Source organism: Patagioenas fasciata, chromosome 10 (assembly GCF_037038585.1).
Source record: "Patagioenas fasciata isolate bPatFas1 chromosome 10, bPatFas1.hap1, whole genome shotgun sequence".
NCBI classification, from domain to species: Eukaryota; Metazoa; Chordata; class Aves; order Columbiformes; family Columbidae; genus Patagioenas; species Patagioenas fasciata.
Window position 1 is genome coordinate 13,482,362 of NC_092529.1, and position 24,966 is coordinate 13,507,327.

Consider the following 24,966-nt stretch of genomic DNA (forward strand, 5'->3'; position numbering starts at 1 on the left):
TTACTATCACACCACTATACAACCATCTCAGGAACTTTCCCTCAAGAGCAACACTGCTCCCAAAGGCATCAATGAAGCTGTGAAAACGCAGATGCTGGGCAGGACAGGAGATCCAGCCCTCTGACTACAGGCAGAAAGGAGTGAGGAGAAGAGGCAGCGGGATATAGGACCCGATGGTCCTCCAGAACAAGCATTTCACAGTAAGAGAGAAAACCATTCCACATACCACTTTGTTACTTACTCGGGTACCTGTTTTCCATAAACTCTGTATATAATCCACCCCTTCCAGAAGGTGATCTGAGAAGCTGGATTCTGCTCTGAAATGCCCGCTAAATGACCTTGCAATCTTTCCTTTTCCATCCCTTAAATGTGGGCAGCATCTGTGTTAGGTGATGCACGTGGTAACCACCGACTCCAACATGCTCGCCCAGCACTAAGTGCTACCAGATCAAGTACCTTCGAGACATTACTAGGGTTGAAGACAGGTATCAAATAACAGGGATCAGCTCGAAAATTTTTTACTCATTTATGCTACTGCTCATGACACTTGTATTCTGCAGCAAATACTGACGTTTTTAAGCATTAGCTGTGAGAGCATATCAAGCAGTTCCCTCCTCATTCCACCTCACCCCCTGCCCCAAGGACACATTGCATTTACCTTACCACAGAACACTCTGCTTTACAAGTATTTCAAAGTATGTCAAGTATTTACCAAGCTGGGCAAGAGGACACAGTTCCGCAGGGCTTGGGAAAAAGCAAAACATAACAAAAACCCTCCCAGTAAGCCAGACTTCAAGACAACGTACTTGCAAATGAAACCTCCGCTCTCACATTTCCTCCTTGCATCCGTGTTCTCTGGGAAGAGCAGTTCAGGCCTGTGAAGCACATCTACCAGTACTGACAGCTCTGCCTGGACAAGAGGACGTAGGCGATCCTCTAAAGCGGATACTATGTCCTAGAACATAACCACATCAATATTTTAAACAAACATTAAATACATATAAATTTATAGGCAAATTAATTTTACAAGTCACAAGAAAGGGAGAAGACAATTAGGTCTGCCCTCCCTGAATAAACTGAAGACCCCAGAGTTTGGTCAGATCAGACTTTCAGTTTTATTGTTTAAAAGTTGTCTTTAAAAGGGAAGCCCTGATTTCTAGCAGTCTCCCAGATTACTCAGGTGCCCTGCCTTCCCCCCATCTTTGTAGGTGCTCTTGTTGATATACAAGGAAGAGAAAAACACAGACTCATAGCTGCACTGAAACTTTAATAATGATCAGGCTATTCATGCTTACAAAAACAGACTAAAAATATTGCCATTAAAATTGTGCAAAAATAAAATTATTCCCCTTTTCCTCAATGTTTGGAAAGCTGTAGCTACCTTAAAAATGAAAGTACATTTGTCCTAATACTTAAACAAGCAAAAAATACCAGGATACCTATGAAGCCAGAGAGGAAGTCTAATCAAATTGAAATGGACAAATAGAAACAGGAATGGATAAAGAGGGAGAAACTGTTTCAATGAGACTGGGTTGGGCAGTGTTTTTACATTACATAATATAAGTTTACATAAAGTTAGTTAGAACTGTTTGCCAGAAAAAGCTTTTAACCAGAGAATGCATCTTCAAAGGAGAAAGGTGTCATTCAAGATGAGGAATTTCATTTGGTATAAAAAAGGTCTTATTGAACTGTCTACAGATCTGAACATCGAATATAGCTATAACACACCAGTCTCTATTTCTAACATGAAGCATTATGTTTAATAGTTATTTTATCAAAAATAGTATGGCAATGCACACACTTGGCTTCAGGGAATGACTGTGGTTGCAACTGGTTTCACAAGGAACCGACGCATCTAAGTTTATTTCAAACCCTGCACTGGTTTCCGGGAAGGGCTGTGGCACCTTCCATCCTACTGACAGTTTTGGTGTACAAGGCGCAAAGCACTGGCAGAGTCTGGAAGGCTGTGATGATGAAAAAGTCTGGTCTATCAAATAAATATTACTAATGGTGGAACACAAATACTTGAAGTACCAGAGTCTTCAAATACCAACATCTTCTATAGGATGAGTCCTTCTACACCTCTTAGTCATGCACATTGAATTACCTGTCTCAATACAATGGTTTACATTTGATTTTATCTATAGTATTCCAGTATTATTATATGCAGCATCAGCTAACTTGATTACCATGTGGCATTTTGACTAGTTAATTCACTCCCAAATGTTGTTATAAGTTAATTCTTCCTTCTGTGTAGGCATGTAAGTGCTTATCAAAGGAGGTAGGGGTGCTGTGTAGTCACCTGTAATCTTTCAATTATGTTTCGATAATCCCTGGAGGCAGCAAGCACCGAATCTCTGCGGGCAGCATTCCTTGCTGTCATTCTCCAATTCATTGCAGTCTTCTGGACAATGTTGTGGGATTTCAGGAAGAGATTGTTGACCTGACTGTCCAAGTCTACAGGAATTGCAATTGCACGGCTTTTCGCTGCAATAAGCAGAAATTAGTAAGAATTGACCCCTTCAGTCCATGTATTGCACCCAATGCAACAGCAAGGCAAGCTCTACCTGCAATTCCTTCTACAATCTCCTTTGTGTGTGCTTTAAGCAATGCAATGCTCAATCCCTGTGTGATGGGTCAGACCTCTCCATAGCATTACGTCTAAAGGCTTTCACACCTCAGAGCTGTTAACTGTCTTCAAAGCATGGGAGTAGGAATCTGTCCTCACACACACACTCCCAGCATCTCCTGCTAACAAACATATACATCCATCCAGCAGAATTTGGCCTCATAGCCAGTACAAATTACTCTTCTTGCTACTATAAGAGAAGCAAATTACTGAAAGGAGTGACACGGAACTGTTTCTCTGGTGCAGATCAACAGGACTGCAGAGAGTTTTGAGGTTAAATGGAGAAAGCACTTCAGGTTACAGTGACACCACCTATTGCTCAACCATGACAATCTATCAACGTGACTCTGCCTTTGTACTATGCCTTGGCTCCGAGTCATCTGCAAGCAGCACCTATGGGAAACAAACTACAGTTTCTTTTTGGAAGGATGACATGTAAGGAGCAAATACTGCATGACCATGTCTGCAGCAGTTAGTTGTGATTACACCCATTTCTTACCTACATCTGAGAGGACCCGAATGCAGCTCTCCACCGATGCCTTTTGGCTCGGCATTAACCAGTTGCAGTGGTACACTCTGAACACGCCTTGCAGCAACTGTACAAACACAGGCTGGCGAGTCTGGAATATAGGGTTAAAGAGCAGAAAATCAAACTCGTCACGCCATATTGAAATGTATCAGCATCACCCTGACATAATACCAGTTACTAGCTTAGGCCATGACTCTGCACACCAGTCATTTCTAACTGGTCTGCATCCACTTGTTAGGCAACTTCATGTTGTAGACAGCGTATCTGCCACACAATCAGCAACTGAATTGAAAGGGTGGGAACGAAGGCTGGAAGGGAAACATTAAATAGCTTCTAAAGCGTAAAGCCTCAGTAATTGAAGCCTGACTAAGCAAAGGAAATAAGTAGTCATCTTCATCTTTTTAATCAGAGTTATCAGCAAACCTGGCAGACAGAGATTCCTCTTTTAGCATTGACCAGTAGCTGACTCAGTAGTCCACAGGTAAATGAGACTTTGCTCTTGGCTAAAGGAGAGCACAGCTCCAGAGCTGAAAACTCGTAATTTCAAGTATTATTAGCTGGTGTCTAATTTACTGCAGAAACCAGCTGTACGTTTGTAACTTTGAGCACAGGCAGTAGTTAGTGGTAAACACCACAGCTGCTATGGAACAGCCAAAATTAAGGTGTGGTTTTCAGCCTGTATTTCACAAGGTGATCTTCCACTAAAGACAGGTGAGCTACTCCAACACACACATGCACATGAGCTCTGGTCTTTCATCTTTTTAACATCCCAACAACAAGTGACCAAAACTCCCTATTTGGTTTAATATAGTAATTATTTAGTAGAACACAATTTCTTTTACCTGTAGAGAAAAAAGTATTTTAAATATTTAAAAAGAACCTACATTGAGAGGGAATACACCATGTCCTACATAATAGCTATGTAGTGTGTCTATCAGCTAAGTGAACTACACCACAGTGCAAAGCCCACAAGACTTAGGAACCAGTGAAAAAGTACCTCTTTTATTCTGGTCAAGATTAATGCCTGCTTGTAAGAAAAAAGTGGAGTTAGATGAAAAAGCCAAATCCATTAGATAATCAAATCTATTTGGTCAACTCATCAAATAACACCATTATGAAATGTACAAAAGGAGAACCAAAATTCAAGAGCAAAAAATTAATAGGAGGCAAATAACTATTAACCTTTCTAGAAATAAGCCAAACACCAAGAGCATGGCAGACAGCATTCTCCAAGGGCACTGAAAATACCTGCACTTTTGTATTTAAGCCACCCACATATTCCTTTCAGTTCATGTTTAAAGACTTTTCAGTTTTAAAAAGCTTCAAAGACCTTTCATTTCCTTAAACTAGGCTAATAAATCAAATAAGAAATTTACTACATGTTCCACATGCCTCCAACTACACTGGCGAAGGAAAGCCTTGGGCAGCAGCACCCTTAGGCGGCAAACAGGCTAAACCGTACTTGTTAAAGAGGAAAAGTTTTGGACAGCTGTTCTTTGGAAAGACGTATTTATGTCCTCCTAATTTTATATTATTTGAACTGCATGACAGACGCACAACGTGTTCCTTGAACAAGCAAGGCTGGTCCTGACTCAAAGGAGGCACAATTTAAGTTGAACAAGCCATAACATGAAAGAGCATGAGACAAGAAGAGGCTCGCTTGGGAAGAAACGAGATGACAAGGTGCAGTAGAAAGAACAGGAAGTGACTGAATTCAAAGGCAACACAAAGGACAGTGGTGACAGTCACCCCATCAGGTTGTGGTGGCTGCAGACTGCCCTGCAGCATCTCAGACAGGAGGGAAAAATCCCACTGAAGGAGTGATGTCCACAGTATGGTGGTCCAGCAGGTCCGTGCTCCTCATGTGGGAGAGTTCCCAGTTATTGTCAAGAGTCTTGACAGGCAGAAAACAGGAGAGAAGCAGAGCTTTTACACTGGAGATGTAGAGAAAATACTAATCTAAGATACAACAAAGAGCGAGCTTCCAACTGTGATGGTAAAAGAGAGGTGAAATAAGTTACTTCATCCTGCTAGCCAGGGTGAGATTGAGAAACTAAAGAAAAACTGCTGACATAAAATTTACAGATGGCTAAAACATGATGGTAAGGAAGTGCATTCAAATGCTGTACACTCAGAGATGACAATTAAAAACATGACAGCCAAGGTACACTGTACAGAAGGAAGAGAGAAGGGCAGAGCCCCGGGGGACAAGGCTAACTGGGACTCAATTTCTCATTTATTTTGATGAAGTTTTGACAAACAAGCATGGAGGCTGATACTGCAATAGGGGCTGACATTTTAACATCAACTGCTGGAATGCTCGGACTTGTGTGAGTTAAGTCACAACCCTAATAAAGCTGCTCAGCCCAAACACATTTGTTGTGGCTCCCTGTGCCTTCACAGGCAATGCCCACTGTTTGGCAACTTAAGAGTATTTGAGCTGATCTCAAACACAGCTCTGCTCTCTTCAGCGTGCCCATCTCCTGGTCTGGATAAGGAGGGCTGCCTACCCCACAAGAAGCAGAGCTGCACTGGATGCTGAACAGCTGGTAGATCAGTCTGGTCATCCAGACACAGGTCAAGTACATGTCCTGACTCAAGGAGGGCAGAGACACAGGTAGTCAATAGGGCAAAAGCAGGAACATTATTGCTCACACTAAGCAGAAAGAAGTCTTGACCTGATGCACAGTCACACAGTTTTACATACACTTCCCTGGAGCACTACAGTCATCCAAGGCAGTGCACCATGATCCAAAGAGTTGGTGTAAATTCTTTGACGAGGAACTGACATGTCAAGTTGCCAGATGCCCTTTATGGCCACTTTTGGGAGCCAGACGCCTCCTAGCCTGCTGCCAGTTGCATTCAATTACAAACCTGGAGTTCGCACTGTGAACAACTGCCTTCGGCACAATGCGGTTGCATCAAGTTTCAACAACTACCATACTCAAACTTCTGACAGACCTGCCAGGCACCTGACCACTCCACCCACACTCCTCCCAAAAAGTTATTTATGAATAAAAGAGTGATGTTATCTTTGTGCTGCAATACAAATATTAGGGCAGTGTCCTGACACCGCTGTTCTGCAGTGGAAATTTCTACCTTCTGTCACTTCACACAAGTTCCAAGTTTCTCCTCCACATTTCCCCAACTTTTGAACAAGACAAAAAAAACCCTCAGCTTAATGAAACACACTACAGCTTTTGGAATGTTTTTGGTTTTAAAGGAAATTAGAATCTTATTTATTCAACTGTACTCTGATCTAAGGCTGCAAAGAAGAGAACCAGAGCACTTAGACACCTCAGTCTCTCTAGAAATATAGACCTAGAAATCCTTCCACTTCTACAGGAAAAAAACATCCTGGTCACAAAGAATACATATGTGCTCCCCCACTACAAACACGTGTGTTTCTTTTTAGCTGGTAAATGGAACCAAAGAACGTAATTGCATTTGCAACACATTTTCACTTTCCTGTCTCTCTACATTTTCCTACCTGTAACGTAGTGCTCTGATCAGAGAAAGGGGAACTGAAGAAGGTGGTGACTATACTCATCACTATTTCTGTAACATACTTCTCCAATATGGAGTCAGCGTGCTTTCTGTCACTGGTGTTGTTACAAGCCTGCAAAGACAATTTATTCTTAGGTCAGAAGCAGCTCAGTCATGGTAGATCAATAAGCATTATGGACTGGAATTCTTGATTTCACAGTTTCAGTCACAGCAATTCCCTGGCAAAACAACATTTATGACACTTGAATCTCTGGATTTCCAGCACACACAAAAGCAGAAGCCCAACACCGTTACTGTTTTAGTGTGTTGGCATATAGCATGTTTAGGAGAGAGGGCAAAAAAACCAGAGTGCCTTAGAGGAAAGAAAGCAGTAGGGCAGGGAGGACTGAGGTGTAATGCTTTCGTATGGGGAAATACTTGGAATCCCAGGCAAAAAGCCATATGGCCAAACAAATGCCAAGCCTGGAAAAAATTTGTCCTGACCTGCCAAAAATCGTTGACTGTTGCTCAGGAAGGAGCTCACTGTCCTGGCCAGAATAAGCAAGCCAGGTGGCAGAACAGAAAAACGCATTAGACAAAAGAGCAGGGTGTGGGTCTTTTCTGAGGTTTGGTTTGGTTTTGTTTTTTTCTTTATAAAAGGAAAATATGAATGTGTTCCATGGAATATGACTAATGAAATCCACAGGCATGAGGAAAAGAAGGCACATAAAAACTTGAAGGAACACAGCATTCAGGGTACTTATTGCCTTGATGCAATGTTACGTCTTATTCCTACTGCTCTATACAAAATAGGTTTATTTAAGCGTTTTAAATTCAGTTCCTAGCTACAGAAAGCATTACCCGACAGATGTCAACCAGGAAGTTCTCAAATAGCTTCCACATATGATTACTGGTATAAATCTCTTTCATTTCTACTTCTGTGTCCACATAGCAATGATTCAAGAAATTGATATATGCAATTTTGACCTAGAAGTAGAGAACAAAAATTACCATTAAAAAAATCGAAAACCTGAATGGTGTTATGAATGAATGTAATGTCACATTAAATCTGCTACATAAATAATTTACAGTTCTACTTCTTCCTTTTATTTAAGCACTGGTGAAATTTAATGCCATGAATAGCAAGACATCATCCAATAAAAAAACACCAGGATTACAGCAGACAAAACATCAGCATAATAATCAGTTCCAGTTCTGCAGAACCATCTGTTCAAGGTTAGCAGCATACTCCATAAACCTCCCTGCCTCAAGAACCCTATAAAACAAAGCAAGTACAGCATCACATCTTGATTTTAAGGGCAAGGGAAGAGGTATAAAAGGATTTAACTTAACTATCCAGATTTTCTGGTGTAGACAACAGCAGATTCAGGGAAGGAATATAGTTTCCCAGCTCAGAGCTTACTGTCCTACCTGTACCACCACCTTTCCTAGTCCAGACTCAGTAACATCAAATCTCTCGTCCAAAGCCAGCACATTTCAAATATACATTGTCCAGTGCCCCCAAACAGCCCTCACCTCAGGTATGCAATCCTCATGGGTTACTACCCTAACAATGTCATCCAAAGGAAGAAGGGAGTTGCATTTTATTTCTGTGTAGACATTTTTGCCTTCCGTGCACACAGCAAGCAATTCTACTAAGTGGATGTGGTACATCAGTGGGCTGTTTTCATCCATCCGATCCCTCTCTGATCTCATCATTTGCACCAAAGTCTGGAAGGAGGCTCTGTCATTGTAAAACACTAGGACATCTTCTCCCGCATTCACCAGCTACGAGAAAATAAAATATTCCATCAGCAGACCAAAGCCCGTGCATCTCCCCGCAGCATCCTCCCCTCATCTGTGGGCAAATTCCCATTTGCTATTCTTTAGACACTTAAAAGGAACGTAGCCCACCGAGGCAGCTGGGCATTCCTCCTGTGCTCCCTTCACTGGATTGAGGGCTCAAGTAGGACATTTTCTCAAATAATTTTTACCACTTCTGAAACTGCTGAAGAACTTCAAAGTCAGTTCATCTGACTGCTTAGACAGAAGTTGTGCCAAGAAGCTTGTGACTTTCCGTTGTGATTTTTATTTCACATATATTGCCTCAGCTGACTTTTTAAATACAGCTAGCTGGAGACATGGCATTTTGTTCAGAGAAACACCCCAGGGGCACAGCGGATGGGAGGGCTGCAGGGCTCAGTAATTCCACCCTTCTGAACAAACATCATCAGTTTTCCAAGGTTAGTGAGTGACATGTTAAGTCACACACTGAAGATTCCTATCGCCTCCACATTTGAGACCCAGATGGCCAGATTTTCAGAGCAGTTCAGACCTGCCGTAACTCCATAAAGGAATGGAGAAGGAGCAAAAACCAAGACCTGCTTTGGGCTGGGCATGTCTGAGCACACAGCTGGAGGGACCTGAGGCCATCATGCCGCAGGGTTTGTGGCAAACAGCTGGGCAAAGCGCAGACGGCAACCCCCAAGGCAACCCCCTTTTCCCAGCAGCCGATGAACCCTGTGGAAGCTGATTGCTGAACACCTTACAAACTCAACTCCATGTAGAGAAGCTCACAAAACCATTTTTGAACTAAACAACATGATATGGAAGACCTTTGATCAATCTAATAAGACCGATACACAAAAGGCAGAGCTTAACAAATCTGATCCTCGGGCTCCCCCTGCTGAAGAGGCCAATAAAAATCTCATCAGATGTGTGAATATGCTGTCAAAGAGATCACGCCCAATATCTAACTCAAAGGGATTTATTCACACTTTTCTTCCTTTTCCTTTCTATGCTGACACCCCAATTTCCCAGTTACCTACACACCCAGATTTCTGAAGACCCTGAGACTTTTCCCCCTTCAGTACTTAAGGAGCTGAATATGAAAGTCTTGGTAAGATAAGAGATTAATCAAAATACCATAACTACTTCTCTTCTAGCCAATTCTGCTACAGAAAGACACTCTTGCTTCATAAATCCACCTATGTGCTGCTATGTAGAATCCTGGAAAGTACCTTGTCAGTACCATTAATGAACAACCACTTATTATACCTACAGGTGGGGAGCTAAGGAAACTTCTGGTCACAGAAAAGCCTGTGCTTTCTGGTAGCTGTATGCTCTTTTTGCATTCTGAGAGCTAACTGTCAGCTTCTTGGCAGTCCCAGAAGCGAGAGGATCAATTTGTCATTTCCACCAAATGGTATGTGAAAACTTCTGTTCAGACCTTGCAAATCTCTGCAGCTCTCACCTCAGCCATTACCATATCTTGGCATTTCTTAATGAATTTTCCTTCTGCCTTGACAATTGTCTGCAGGAACTTTATGTACTGAACATTCCTGCCATGTGTTTCAATACAGTGGACAAAGTGTTGAACAACGCGTTCATTAATCTCACTGCAAAGCTGGAAGTTGTTCATGAAAATGTGCTGCATTGTTACTGCTTCCAGAATCTAATGGAGGGGATGAAAGAAAAAAAGAAATTAGAAAATAAACAAATCAAACACACAGAGAGGTCAGGATAAAGTCAACACTCCTACAGGACTGAAAAGAACATTTCTGAGGACCTAATCTTTCAACAACACTGGCTTGCACCTAAGTCTATTTTTCAGTCCACTTCAGCTTCTTGAACGTTCTACACTGAAATGGTCCTAAACAAACATATCTTGCCCACTTTTGAGGCTTTAGAAGAAAAACAAAGTGTGACTCCTTCAACCAATCTTACATAAGAATGGGACCAGAGGGATCACCAAGAACAATCTTTTCTTGCTAGAAAACAAAATAAATCATGGCATGAGGTTATTCTTACCCCTGGGTTAAGGAACAGGTTTATGTGCTTGTGCAGCAACGCCTGGTTCTGTTGGTTCCCAGCACAAAAGTTCTGCAAAAACTCATGTGCAAGCTTCATTATCTCCTGCATCCTCGTGTCTTCAGCCTGTGATTGCATGACAAATAGGATGGGGTTAAAAAGAATCTGAAGGTTCACCTTCAGGTGAGCACTGCATGAGCTGCAGCTCCAGCTCTGCAAGGGAACTGTCACGTCTCTCTCTTACTCCAAAGGAAAACAAACCTCCACCCAGTTCACAGACATTAGGGATGAATTTTGCCTGCTTCACAGTTTTAAAGATCATCAAAAATAAAGACCGTAACAGAAATTACAGTAGTTTATTCTTTAAAACTGCATATTCCATGGTCAACCCTGCCAGCAACGTGCTTTAGTCACTTTTACGCTTCTGAACATACCAGTACATTGGCCAAACCACACATCATCACCTTGGGGCTACAGAGGAAGATTGCCATGTTCCACTGAAATGCATTTCATCAGTAGATAGGTAGTTCGGCAAAGAAGATATGGAAAGTTATAATTGCAACAGTTAAGCCCAGTTTATATTTACTGGAATCCACACACTACTTGCATGCTTCCAAGTACAGTTCAGGAATTGGTGCCTTTCCTCTGACATCAGCGTGGATTACCAGTTCATTGATGGTATAAAACGCAGTTTGGAAAAACAGTGTCTGCTTTTATTTTTAAGGAATTTCATACACAGGGTGTTTCAAAGAGACAGATCCAGTTCAAAAGCACTGTATCTTTGGAATTAGGTTCATCTTTTTGAAAAGCCCTGTATTTCTGAGGGTGAAACAGCTTCCAAACTGCCTGTCCAATATGTTTTCATATGGATGGGACAAAAAGGTGACAAGAGGTGCTGGGGGGTTGTTTTGCTGCCAACATTTTATCAAAACATGAAGCAAGACAGCATGAGACTTAGCTTAACATTAATCAAAGCTACTGTCTAGAATTACTGGTTCTCAGAAACCTGTAGCATTTGGAACAGATGACAGCAGAGTGACCAAGGAAATGCAAATTGCTCCCTCACCTATGCAATGATGAGTAACTGTCATATATGACTAATGTGCAGCCAACACTAAGAACTTCGGATGTGCTTCATCAGCACAATGCCGTGCTGTGCAGGCTCCAACTGTACATTTTAATGAAGAGTCTGGGACTCTACACAGCTGGGGGGGGCGTCTGTGTCTAACAACTGATCTGTGTCAACTGCTGATAAATCCCCCGGGGGAACCAGGCACCCTTGTGCTCCCAGGGTGGCCGTCACACAGCTACCTCACAGCAATAACAAGGGTCTTGCTTCCACCAGCACAGCTTAACTTCAAGGCAAAATACACTTCCCATAAAAACCTCAGAGTTGAACCCTGGTCTTACTCTGATATACGATGGACAGGTATTTCTTCAGGAAATAGTGCATAACACTGTATATTCAAAGACTCTATTTTTGAAGTGTGAATAGTTATATAGTCTCTTTAAATCCAAAATAAAGGTGGAAGGTTCAAGAAGGAAGGTATTAAAGGACTGCCAACATGACATGAAGCAAGGTGAGAGCGGTACAGAAACCAAACCTTTTCATAAGGGATCTGCAACAGCTCCAGCACGACCGCATGAGCTCCCATGTTCCTCAGAAGTCGCTGCTGCTGCTTACGGCTCTTCCTGACTGAGGCGCTTTCCTGAACACAGAGCTTGCTGAGCCGCAGCAGGATCTGGAGAAGACACTTACTTTAGAGCTAAAATTCTGAGGTTTATTTTGGAACGTGCCAGGTGGTTCTGAGAGCAGCAACAGGGAAAAAAGCATATCCACAGCAAAATCAAGTTTTGTGGTCTCGGCGCAAGGAGGTAAGATCAGGCTAAGGGCTGGTTGCTCCTGCAATATCAGTAGAGGTGCAAAAGGACCGATCTGGAGCCAAGAGCCACCAGGAAATATGGGGGAATGCGGCAGTGACGGTGTCTGTCGGCCCCCTTGACCGGCAGCTGCCACCCCTCCAGGGACGCCGCCACAGCCTTGTGCCACTGGGCACAGGGGAGGGCAGCGGCGTGACAACAGTGCTGTCATCACATCTGTGGGTGTGCTGATCTGGGCACCATCCACTGCATCTCTCACTAGAGCTGGTCCTGTGGAATTCAGCTGCGTCAGCCCTGCATCAGGCTCTGCAGCACAGTGCTACGGAAAGCCCATTAGCTAACACCGCACCAGTGCCAAGGCATGCTCTTTGTCTGGTATTTTCTAAATTAAATTTCAACAGCATGGTGGTTTTGAGCGCATGGTACTCAGGACGGGACAAATTAAACAGCTTCTCCACTTGCTTACTTCCTTTGTAGCCCTGAACAATAAAAATATTGTGTTACCATTGAAACAGCAGCAAAATGTCACGTTGCTCACTAATCCATTCTTTAGGAAAGAATACACATGTCGTGCTCATTATATTCCTGGCTTCTCATTCAAGTTGGGATATGTTATTACTCAGCAAATAGTTTCCACAATGGAAGAGTGACTCAGACTTTCCTGGGTGTCTCCCTCTGACTGCAGCTCTCCAGAGCTGCAATACTCATTTACACTTCCATTTAACTATCAAGAAACAAAAGTTTTACCTCTTTTACTACACGGTAGTTGTAGCTGCTAGTACTTTCAGGCTTTTGGGACTTGCTGTGACCTTCCTGCAGATAAAAATCAGACAATTTATTAGTAGCTTATAGCATTGTCTTCACGAAGGCTAAAATTACCATCTCTTCCTGGAAAGGAGTGTCATCCTTCAATTTTCTGACAATCTCAGAAAAATATATGTAATTATCTTGTCAAGTCACATTGACCTCTATGTCATCAAATAAGGTGAGAGTGGGATGGTTTTAGAGACAGCAACCTCCTGTGCTTTCCTTTGCTTGTCACATTCTGTCTATAATCAAGTTTTCCCCCCCCCCCCAAAGTCTTAATTTCTCTCCTTCTCTATTATTATTAAACTATCACTGTGCACACATATCAAGAGATACCTTACAGAACTACACACTAGGAAAAGAACGAGTAAATTACTTCTATTTACTCCCAGCAACAAATGTTCATAACCCAAGGACTATCTCTTGCACCTCATGCAGTCTTTTCTATTTGGTTGCAAATCATACTGAGACAAAAGGTGTTTAATTAGTTCTAAGCCAGATGTGCATGGCAGGAAAGTCCAGTATTATCGGGTACAGATAAAGCATCAACATTTACCAGGTTTCCTGAGAGCTGTTATCTTCTGCTATACAGTAATAGTGCCATGATTCAAAATGCATCACACAAACATGTCACAGCTCTGCCCTTACACTATCTGAGGTACTTTTGACCAGACTAAAAACATGCAATCTGTCAGTGGTGAAAGGACGCAATTCAGGAACCAGAGCAAACCCAAACCAACTGTTTGCCTAAACATGTTTGCCTAAACATGACACATCTGTGGGTGCTAATTCTGAGCAGTTTCCACCTGAGACTAAATGGCATCAACCAGCTCAAGTTCTCTTCTTATTCAATTCAAACAGCCTCACCAGGCTATACAGTGTGCTGGAAAGACATTTTTTTCCAGTCACAGTTCTGGAAACAGTTACATTTTCATAAACTATTAGTACATTCGTTTGTGCAAACAGAACTTAATTACCTCTTTTTTCTTGTGCTCATTTTCACCTTGCACTCCATCCATGGTCTCATCAGGACCCTGGCCTTTGTACACCCAAAGCTCCGATTTTTCCACAATGGACCTCAGCTGGTCCAGATCTTGTTTTATCTGCTTGTAGTTGTCAACATCTTGGCTGGTAACAAGCAGTTGAACCTTACAGGAATGCAATCCATTAGTTGCACAAAAGGGTTATTTTTAGCTGCAATATATACATTCAGATGAGGAATAACGCTCTTAATACATACACATACCTGCTTAAAAGCTTGAAGGACTTCTTGTCTCTGACTAAAGTGTCGGAAAAGTAGCTGAAGTGCTCCAGAGACCAGAGGAGGATAATCATGCATTGTTAAATGCAACAAAACTCTGAGAAACGTTCTGCCACCATGATCATCCAAATCCAGTGGTGTATTCTCCTCACTGAAAACAAAGCATAGGAGTTAACTGGCATACTAAACTGAATGTCTCAGCAGGTTCTTAGGTCCAGTCAGCAGTGGCACAAAAATAGTTTTTCTGACTTTTAAATAAGGGGAAAAAGTATCAAACCAAGTGCTGTCTCAAGACATGCAGGATTTTGCGTGTACTGCTTAAAGGGAAGCCTATTCCAGAATCTCATTAGTCATGGTTCACTCAACTTACATTATCCAACTTAGATTTTTGGGGGTCAAACTATGCCAAAATATTTGTCCCTATGTCAATCTCACCCTGTTTCCAAATACTTCTTGCCTATTCTTGGTACTAACATTTCTCATTATTTACAAAATACAACCCTACCTCAGTATCCAGGTTGCAATGTTAATTATGTCAAACACTTAAAATCCTCCTCACCCCTCTGCACCTCTTTTTCTGAGCATAAGAAACTCATGTTGTACTTTTTTTCTGGTCAGTGCCCCCTGAATGCTTCCTGCATTCTACTTCCAGGTCACTCTGCACAGTTCAATTACAAATTCTGCATATTAATTCTGTAAGTGAATCTCTCTGTCCCCTTCTGCCTCCAGTTAAGAAATCAGTTATCTTAGGTATAGATAAAATAACTGCAGCTCTGAGCAGGTTAAGGACAGTTAGAATAGATAGCTTCATGGTGCTCCAACAGATTGTGGGTAGGGAATCAGGATAAGCTCAAGTACTTGGAGTCTGTCACTGATTTGCCATCCTGGGATTTAAAAAAAGGAATAAGCTGCTCTGGAAGGCGGGTAGGTATGGAAGGTACCACTTCTTCTGTCATGTGCATGCAGTTTAGTGTTGCACTATACAAAAATCTCATGGCTAAAATATGTATGTCAGCAGAAGACCCAATCCTTGCCTACACAAACTTTTCCACCTAAGATTTTACTGCAACATTCCCCCTAGATGTATTACTAATAATCCTCCAACTTGGCTTTCACCCGCACAAGTGAAACCCTCCCATGAAGATCCTTCTGGCCGAAGAAGGATCCCTGTGCCTCACCTGTGGCTTTTAACCGAAATGGACACTACTTTGAGCTGTCTCACAGGCATTTTGGGAAAATGAAGCCTAGGTTACTGTGGGAGCTGTTTCCGACCTTGTTCCAGTTACCACCTCCCTCTCAACTGCAATCCCCACTTCTTGGGAGTCTGAGAACTGATAAGCTACCCCTTGATTAGCACTGGTGAAGAGATACTTTCCTTCCGCCAAAGATCCCCTCAGCTTGTTCTTCAATGTGTTCAAAGTCTAGGGCTCCTGAGAAAATAACAAGACAAATACATTATGTCACAATTGCACCAGAGATATTTTTGCAGCCTAAAAGCATTTTAAATGGCAACTGATGATGTAGGTGTAAACAAGGGGGTCAGAAAAAGTTGACAAGAATGCTGAAAGATTACTGAAGCAGCCTGCTGAAATAGCATAGGACAATAAACTTCTTCTTAGCTCACAAATTAAACTGCATTCCCATTTCAGCATCATCCAGGCTTATTCCTTTCTTGCCTATTTTAAGATTGCACCAGCATCATTCCAGGACACTGATGGGACCTGGTGTCACTCAGAGGGGTCAGCCACAAGAAACACCAAATTTGAGTCCTGAGAAGTTCTAAAGCAGTAAATTCAGCAATGACAGCAGTACCACTGTGGCTCAATAGAAAAAAAGTCTTTGCATTTTTCAGAGTAAGGTATAGTTTGTCACATGGGCAATAACTAATATTCTGAAGCAAAAAAAAAAAAAAAAAAAAAGGTAAAACAGACTTGGAGCTCTCACTTCCACAAGCACTTGCAAAAGGGAATGGAAAAAGAGCATGGGAATTTTACATTTTTGCCAAAAATGTTTACCCCCTTTCTTCCAAAGTTCATCTCGCAGAAAGAGATGTCACTGCCCCTGCCAGCCCAGTTTTGAAGCCCTGGTACCCCACGGCGCTGCTGGACAGGCAGCCCCAAAAAGTAAACACATCCCCTTTGAAGTGAGATCAAAAGAAAGAGTCTCCTCTCTTTGAAGGTTTCACATCCAAACCACATTCTCCTTATCTTTCTCCTCTGTATCTAGAGATACAATCCCCAAATCAAGAACGAAAAACCATTTGATGTCTATTAAGCCGCACTTTTGAAGTCCAGTAATTTCTCTGTGGTACAGATCCTAACTACAGGACACTTTCCTCTGGAAAGCGATATAGCGACAGATAAAACCGCATCTACCCAGCCCACTATTGCGCATCCCACTAAGAACACTGGACACAAGCAGCTCCTCAGCAGCTGAGTTTCACACCCCTGTCTTGCAGCACTGAGATACCGACACCTCCAGATCTCTCGCCTTCCTACACCACCTTTGAAAAAGTGAAATGTGAGTGGGTAGAGGCATCAGGCCAGGAGAAAGGGATGGAAGAAATCAGATTACTTCGGGGACCCTTTTCTTTCATCCAGAAGCATTAATACAAAAGATTTAATATGAGTTTGATGATGAATCAGACATGAGAGCGTTTATTTCAGGTTTTCTTTAAAGGATACATCTCAGGCTTTGGGTCACACTTAACACATGGAAACTAGTAAGAGACAGTACAAGTAAATCCTGAGTATTGTTAGGAGTGTACAGAAACTAGTCCTACCCTTATTCCTGCTGCTAGCAGGGTACTGTGCTTCAGTGGGACTGTTCAAAGCAAGAACCTGAATCAATTACCCTATTAGCACCTCTAAGATTAAAGAGTCTTCCCTAACCCACACAAATTCATTTTTTGCAAAATAACTAACCTGGTACATTAGCTGACATTTCTTGATTACTGCTTCCAGTGGGTGATTCGGACATCTGGGCATTGCTTTCATCGAATTCGTGTTTAAATATACAAAGCAGGCAGGAGATTCTGTAGTCCAATCTTACATTCAAAATAAACTGGTAATACAAGAGTAGTAAAAATATTGAAATAACTTGCCTATTTCCAAGGACAAGTACAGACAATTTACACATAATGCAGTGCTACAAACACACAAGATCAACATAGTAAAAATGTGGACTGAACTTGGAGAAGAGGTACACAAATGTTTTCTTAAAAATATCCAGAATTCCGTGACTCTTTTTTCAGCGATTTCAATAAGCATATAATATGCACACTGTAACAAATACTTCAGAGTAAAAGATTTTGGCTGTGTTCCGATCCCTCGTTACTGCCCAATGCAGGTATCCTCACCCCATCCCCAGGAAAAGAAAGCAGCATTTCTATCTCCATTGTGAAACTAGCAGGAGACCAACAGAGAAGCACTTCCTTCCCCCCCGAGCTGACCCCCAGGTGCTGTGCAGAGGATCCCATGCACCAGCCACTGTGCCACAGCTTCCAGCTCAGGTGGGCTCCGTCACCTGGTGCAAGCGAAACCTCTCTTGTCACCTCCTGGTGGCCTTCCTCCCTCTTGAAGAAAGTACAACTGAAAGAACACTTGCAGCTCTCTCAAAGTTACAGGAAAATGCTTAATGCCAATTTTAATAACCCACGGTAACAGAGGGAATACTGGCATGTTAAAATATCCCATTGCACATGCCAGGCCATAAGCAAATTTCTGGCTTTAACTAAAATTAGGAATGGCGAAGGGAAGTGAATCAGTGCTCCCCTACGTGCTGCATCTGCTGCTGAGGCATAACCACAAACCCAGCGATGTGCAAACCTCCCACAGGGGCACAGGGAAGGTGCACCCTGGCTTTCCTGCTGCTTTGCCTGCTTTCACCAACAAGGTTTTGCAGAAATTCTGGCCTCCATAAGATGCCCATGGAATAACTAAACAGAACAGAGACTGCTACAACTGAGTGAGGGAAGATGGATTTCAGTGCAGTAATTTTGCAGCAACATCTACAACAACATACAGCAGCAGTGTGGAAAAGCAAAAAAACCTTCTCATTGTATCTCAAAGACTTAGGAGTGAACATGTGAGAAAGGACAGAGATGGAAGAGACAGCAAGGCTGCCAAATATACACACAAACATCTCAGGCTCACGGCTGTATGAGGAGGAGTCTCAAGTTTCTCCCCTTTCCTTGGGGCACTTAATAAGATTACCCTGTATATTCAGGGAAATTACTGGGCCTGTAAAGTGGAGAATGAGCTCTCCACTTCAGCAAGTCAGGTATTTACACATCCCTGTGAAATATGCACATATTTATTGCAAACTCACTTCTATTAAATTGTTTCAGTAATGGCATCATATTGTCATATGCAAGTTGAGTGCTGCATGCCTGAAAAAGTCATCCTTGAGATGCTTCACCAGTTTAAAAGCAGCACAAGGCAGAAATGAACTAAGAGGCAGCACGGCACTATATTAATACTTAAAGACAGCACAAGATGATAATTAGCTTGCACTGCCAGTACCTGAAGTATTTCGATGATCTTCAGCTTGGTGTCCATGACCAGGATGTCCTCTTTCTCTGGTTCGCTCTGCTTGACGTTACCCTCTGGAGCTGCAGCAAGCGGAGTCATGGGCAAGAACCCACCACCCCTGAGCACCACCTGGGTCATCAGCTCACCCACCCCGTGGATCGATCTCATCACATTGCTCCCTTCAGAGAGGCAACGAAAGAGCTGCAGTTAGAATGGTGTTATTGGACTGCAACAACAGGCCAAGGACCCTTACCATCCTACAAAGAGAAATTGTCTCAACATTAAACAAGCCAGGTGGAGACCTACATCTGCAGAACAGACGGAAGCCAACCGAAGCACTGCAGTACTTTCAGACACCCCCCACCCTCTCCCTCTTTCATCAGAGGCATTACTCAGCTTTACAACCAAGGCATGGATGGAAATGAGTAGAAGATTTCAAAGCCACACTGGCATTTTGAGATGCATTAGAAACTAGCAAAGAATGACCTGTTCTGCCACTCATTTTTCAGCCTTACCTTTACTTTCCTCGCCTTTTGCCATCTTGGTAATAGGGAAGATGGTAGTGATGTGCACACAGTCTAATATAGCAAGGAGGATTTTGGTTAGTCTGAGGAGGTCACAGAAGTTGTAGAAACCAAAATATATCAGATTTCTGGCTAAGTTTACAACCTACCAAAATAATAATAAAAATCCTGATTAATACTAAATATTTTGCTGCCAGAATAAAGTTGTCTTAACATAGCGAAAAGATCAAGAACCTGGTTGTCATATTCTTATCATAATACCTCAGAACTCTGCAAGATGGTATTTGTGCATTTTATCAGAAAGTTTTCTGCTTGCCTACAAATACTGCAATGCCTAGAGTAACAGTCTGTATCTGCAACTGGTATTCTATAGCTACAACACCATACCATATTAGTCTCATTACAGAAAAAGTAAGATAGGTCAAGACTAGAGGGAATGAAAACATGCTTTTTATAGTTTTGTCTTACAAAAAAGTAGTCAAACGTCTAAGCCTTATTGTTATTAAGTTCAAGTTTCCCCACAAGCCTTCCACATGCATTGCTTCAAGAGCCACACATAATTTCACATATAGTACAAATATTTAATGCAGCCCCATTATATGAAGTATATTTTTAAAGAAATATCACATCTTTTCTCAAATTAACAGTTAATTAAGGAATAGTATTGCATGGATTTGCTATGTTTTATTTCCACAGACTACTTTAATAGGTCAGTAAGTCACAGGACACTGTATTGTTCTCTTTGTGAGTAAAACTGCAAGCTTTAGAGACTGTGCATGCAGACACAGTGTTTAGTTTTCAAGAATATTTATTCCAGTAAAGCTTGAGTTTGCAATAACAGTGAGAGCACAAAAAGTAAGCAGGACTGCTGCAAATCTAAGATGTAATCTCACATTTGTTACTTCTATTTCAAGAACTAGCACTGCAAACTCACAAACTTCATTGGGGTTGCTTGCATAGGGAAAAAGGATCGCATTGGAAAACCAGAGCCTGCTGAGACTCAGCACTCACTATTTACTTTCCAATCTACCCGGTGTTGAAAAAAAGTACCAACATACCACAAGAAAAAAAAAAGGAAAAAAGATAAAATCAGAACTGGATAACTACCTCAAAAGTGAGCTTATTTTTCTCTTTATCAGAGAAAGGGAACCTCTGACACACCACATCTCTTAAATATTCCTCTACAAATTCCATTGTTTGCGCAAATCTCTCCTTAATTTCATCTTTGGAAGTTCCACTGCTATCATAGCTGAAGAGTAAAAAAACAAAACAAAACACAAAACTTAGCAAGCAAATACACAGGGCTCTGTTCCCCCAAAAGAATTTGTTTTTGTTTTGTCAAAATCTAAGACAAGTTAAAGGCTGTTAAGCAATTTATCCAAATGAGGGAGTCAGGAAGCTGATACCATAATTTCCTGGCTTTTGCTGGTTTATCCCATATGCTCATTTTGTACTGTTTAAAAATGCCTGAGGATAAAACATCGTCCCAACAAATAAAAAAAAGAAACCCTTATTATTTTAGTGGAAACAATGACAAGCTACGTACAGCACAAAGGCAAATGGATGTGGCCAAGAGATGCTGACTGTGGATGTTATTCTTCCTCAAACAAACAAACAAAAAACAAAAAAAACCCACAAAACCAAAATAGATGCATAGATTAATTTTTCTTAATACAATTTCTAGGTTTATTTCTCAGTATGTGCAGAGAGCAGTCAAAAAAGACAACCCCCATCACCTTCCACTAACTACTTTTGTTTTCCTGTTTGATCACGTATCACTGTTTGGCCTCTGCCAGAGCTGAAACCATTTGTTTTTCTGTTTTAGCATTTGAAGTTGAATATGATCTATAGTATCTCTCAACAAACTAGCCTAGCAAGGAGGGAAGGATGGAAAACACCAGTACTAATACTGACAAGACTCAAATTCCTAACATTTAAAACAAATTTTAAATGTTCATTTGGTCCAACTGAAAATGAGTTCTAAACAGTTGAAGTACTATAAATTTTAAGTTATTTGGACTATAAAGAGTGAATACAAGTTTACGATCAATAAATCATGTCTCCAGTCTGGCTGAGGTTTTCTATAAGTTTTCACCACCATATCAGAGTATTTTCTATCGGAGACTAAGGAACATGACTCTGTCCATACCGTAGCTCACACAATCAAAAGCAAAAGCAATGTGGAAGATGGTGAAACAATATGCTGGAAACAATCTGCCCTGAAGAGTCTGTATTCTGATCACATAAGGCAGGAGGAAAAAAGAAACAGTCCTCCCTTGCTTTCCCTTGCCAGGGAAGGGTCACTGGCCATATGACCTGAATCAGAGACAGCCCATCACTGTGACCGCTGTGTGTTTTGGCGACAAACTCTTAGTCCAGTTTACACTGTGTGCATACAGGAGCGTTATTTTGCTCCTAGGAAGGTTTTCCCCAGCAAACATCACAGGAAGTGAAACTACAGGGCCTGAATAATGGAACTAGTGAGAATATGTTACACATTTTTTAAAATAATTCTTTTATAAATAATGCATGAGTTCAGCACTGATCTGGTTTTGTTTTAAAAACCAAGAGGGCTATAATTTCCTTTCTCACACCATTCCAGGAAGTACTTACTCATCAATAGCAATTTCAGAAGGTATTTCAGACCACAGACGAGCATACTTCACTGGTGTTACTTGCTCCTGGGGGTCACGATCAACATGCATATGAAGCATTAGCCGGCAGAAAGATGCTCTCAGATCATATGGCAAGTTTTCATCAGACATGCAACGGAGAATGAGGTCCACATCCAGCTGGCCAGATATTTCGTTTATGGCTAAGTACTGTCGATCAAGGCACATTCTAGCAAAGAGGTTTAGTTGGTATCTTCAGGGGGAAAAAAAAAAAATACACAAAGAGCTTACACTTTAATTTCCAGAAATGTCGACTGTGTACAGTACTGATATGCTTCTATGTATTATCAGAATGAAAACTGTATTTTCAAGTCATATAGCTATGCTTATTATGGAAAGAATAAAGTACTTATCAACCACTAGTAGCAGGTAATGTATTGGAAAAACAGAATAAAAGCATCATCATATTTTCCTGAGAGTCACACAAAATTACATAATGTTGTTTATGAAAACCACAGAAGCATCCAAAGAACACTTAAGGCAATTCAGCCCAAATACTACAGAAGACCAAATACTTCATACCAGTGCTGAAGCCACAGTTGTTCACTGCGGCAACAATGTAGATGGACTACATAATCATTAAAAATTAGATTAAACAACTACTCAGCTCTGCTCCCTTCAGTCAGAAAACTGGTAGAGAAAAACTAAACTCAATTCCTAAGCTTTTCAGTCCATCAACTAAAAGCAAGCAGCCAGCATTTAAGTTACACACATTCAAGAGACTGATAATTAGCCTTTAGTCATAAAGCACAGGTCCAACAATCATGAGTATTCATACAGGCCTGTGTTGAGTTGTGTCGATGGTGAGGTTCCCTAACAAAATGAACATTCAGTTGAAAGCAGACCTCTTTTCACTCCCAGCACTCCTCATGGGAATTTAACCAAACAATACCCTAAACCCTTGTTTTAAGCATGTTAATGAATCTACAATGTAGACTAAAAAAAAAATTAACACTATCGATTCTGTTTAAAAACAAGTGCAGGAAAATCTATTTTGAAAGCAGAAACAACTTCTAAAATATATACAAGAGGTCTCCTTTTGAGCCTATTGGAGGCCTGAGCACAAATAAAAATATGTATAAGAAAGTCTACTGTAAAAACCATTTCAATGGAAGAGGCAATGAAAAATAAGATAGCTATTAAAAAAAAAAATCTAGTTGTACTTTCTGCATCACTACAATCGAGTTTATAACCCAGACACAGGAATTTGGTCTGGGTTGAAACCTGATCCTACACTATGCCAAGAACTTGGTGTCTTGTCAAGTCATCTGGAAACATCGCTTGGTGTTAGAAACTGCTAAAAGCACAGCTTAAGCCATACAGAAGAGCACTGCACATTAATCAAACCAAACTTGTGGCATTTTCATAACTTCACATATTGTTCTGCTGAGAACTACAGGACCACTAAAGGCTTGGAGCTTCAAGAGAAATTTAGAAGGCAGGGAAAACAGCAGTGACGACTTCAAAATGACACACACAAAGCCATCTGCACAGTGAAATCCCGTTCTTCCCACAAGCAGTTGTTCACCCCGACTACTATCCGAATACAAGCAAACCTAAATACAAGAGCACGCAGGCTCTTGTATCAGGAAACCAAGCAGAGATACAGGCATTAAGTGCTGCACAAATTCAATGCACTCTAAGGCTCAACTATTTTTTTTAGTACCAGTTTAAACTTGCTCGTACTGGTAACTGGACTTCTCACCATGAATAACTTTGTGCTTTTAGCTCTCACTTCAAAGAGACTTAATCCTCACTCTCTAATGGCTACATTCCCCATGAAACCAGTACACTTTCTCCAAAACCAACTACAGCCTATATACCAGAGCCTTTCCCACACAGCCTTGAACGTTGCGAGCCAACTACTGTGCGTGTTGTTAACCTGTAGTAGCTGAGTACGTCCCGATCCTCCTTCTGCCCTTCCTTGGCATCCTGAGCCAACTCTCTGATACTCTTACTGCGAATCTCCTTGTTGCTGTCTCTCCAGAACAACCACACTTCTTCCTCGTCTTCTCCAACTTCCAAGGCATTTTCCCCACTTGACACTTCTTCGAACTCAAATCGGGAGAGGACGAGCCTGCCAGAAAGAAGATCGGTTAAACCCATGCAGATCTTGTAGAACATTTCTTGCTAAAAACAACACTTGCTAAAACGTACTAGTGACATAATAGAAATTAATTTTATGATCTCACCTGCATTCACTAAACATCAATTTTATTCCTGAACTGTGTAGTAAAAGTAGAGTATCTGAACCTTTCAGCAGTAGTAGTCTGCTACATAATATCTCTGTGGTTCATTATTAAAAGCATTAGATTGGAATTAATTTAGATTATAAGCTTTCCATTCAGCTTTAAAAAGACTAACTTTTCAGCTCCATTCAATTGATTAAGATAAAGAAACAAGGAAAGTGAAGACGTGCCTGACTTCCAAAAACATCTTTACCAGAGGACTGGTTCAAAGACCTTTCAACACACTAGTAAAGTATTTGGTAAAAAAAAAATACCTAAAAACTGAATAGTTCTGTATCCCAAAAATGCCAAGAATCATAACTTCTTCCTTCTTACATGGTGAACTAACTAGAAACAAATCAGTTACTGAAACTAAAAAGGCTTTGGGAGAGCTTTTAGCTCTTCAGCAAGAAAAGAAGATCATATGTCTGAAAAAAAGAAAAATTGAATATGCAAGGATAAGAACAAGTAAGTGCTATAGTAACTTCAAGTGTTGGTGGAAATAAATACAATCTTAATGATTTCATGAAGAGAATTGAGTGCACAAGAATACTCTCATCCATTTGTATTTTAACTACTACCTGACAAAGACCTGCTTCCCTTTTAC

General features: G+C 41.3%; 1 protein-coding gene across 10 annotated transcripts in view; it reads right to left on the minus strand.

Annotated features, from left to right (window-relative positions):
- The window catches only part of ITPR1 (inositol 1,4,5-trisphosphate receptor type 1), a 174,680-nt gene that overhangs the window by 82,617 nt on the left and 67,097 nt on the right, over positions 1-24,966 (minus strand). For all 10 annotated transcript variants that reach the window (XM_071813188.1, XM_071813187.1, XM_071813182.1 and 7 more), the window contains 19 exons: positions 24,014-24,208; positions 22,073-22,324; positions 20,567-20,708; positions 19,451-19,604; positions 18,927-19,114; positions 17,328-17,466; positions 15,779-15,833; positions 14,389-14,554; positions 14,120-14,290; positions 13,083-13,148; positions 12,059-12,196; positions 10,455-10,580; positions 9,898-10,098; positions 8,181-8,432; positions 7,506-7,631; positions 6,649-6,777; positions 3,129-3,249; positions 2,303-2,487; positions 807-955 (listed from right to left, as the gene is read on the minus strand). In XM_071813188.1, coding sequence (XP_071669289.1) covers positions 807-955; positions 2,303-2,487; positions 3,129-3,249; positions 6,649-6,777; positions 7,506-7,631; positions 8,181-8,432; positions 9,898-10,098; positions 10,455-10,580; positions 12,059-12,196; positions 13,083-13,148; positions 14,120-14,290; positions 14,389-14,554; positions 15,779-15,833; positions 17,328-17,466; positions 18,927-19,114; positions 19,451-19,604; positions 20,567-20,708; positions 22,073-22,324; positions 24,014-24,208 — 2,955 coding nt within the window. The remainder of the gene's footprint in view (positions 1-806; positions 956-2,302; positions 2,488-3,128; positions 3,250-6,648; positions 6,778-7,505; positions 7,632-8,180; positions 8,433-9,897; positions 10,099-10,454; positions 10,581-12,058; positions 12,197-13,082; positions 13,149-14,119; positions 14,291-14,388; positions 14,555-15,778; positions 15,834-17,327; positions 17,467-18,926; positions 19,115-19,450; positions 19,605-20,566; positions 20,709-22,072; positions 22,325-24,013; positions 24,209-24,966) is intronic.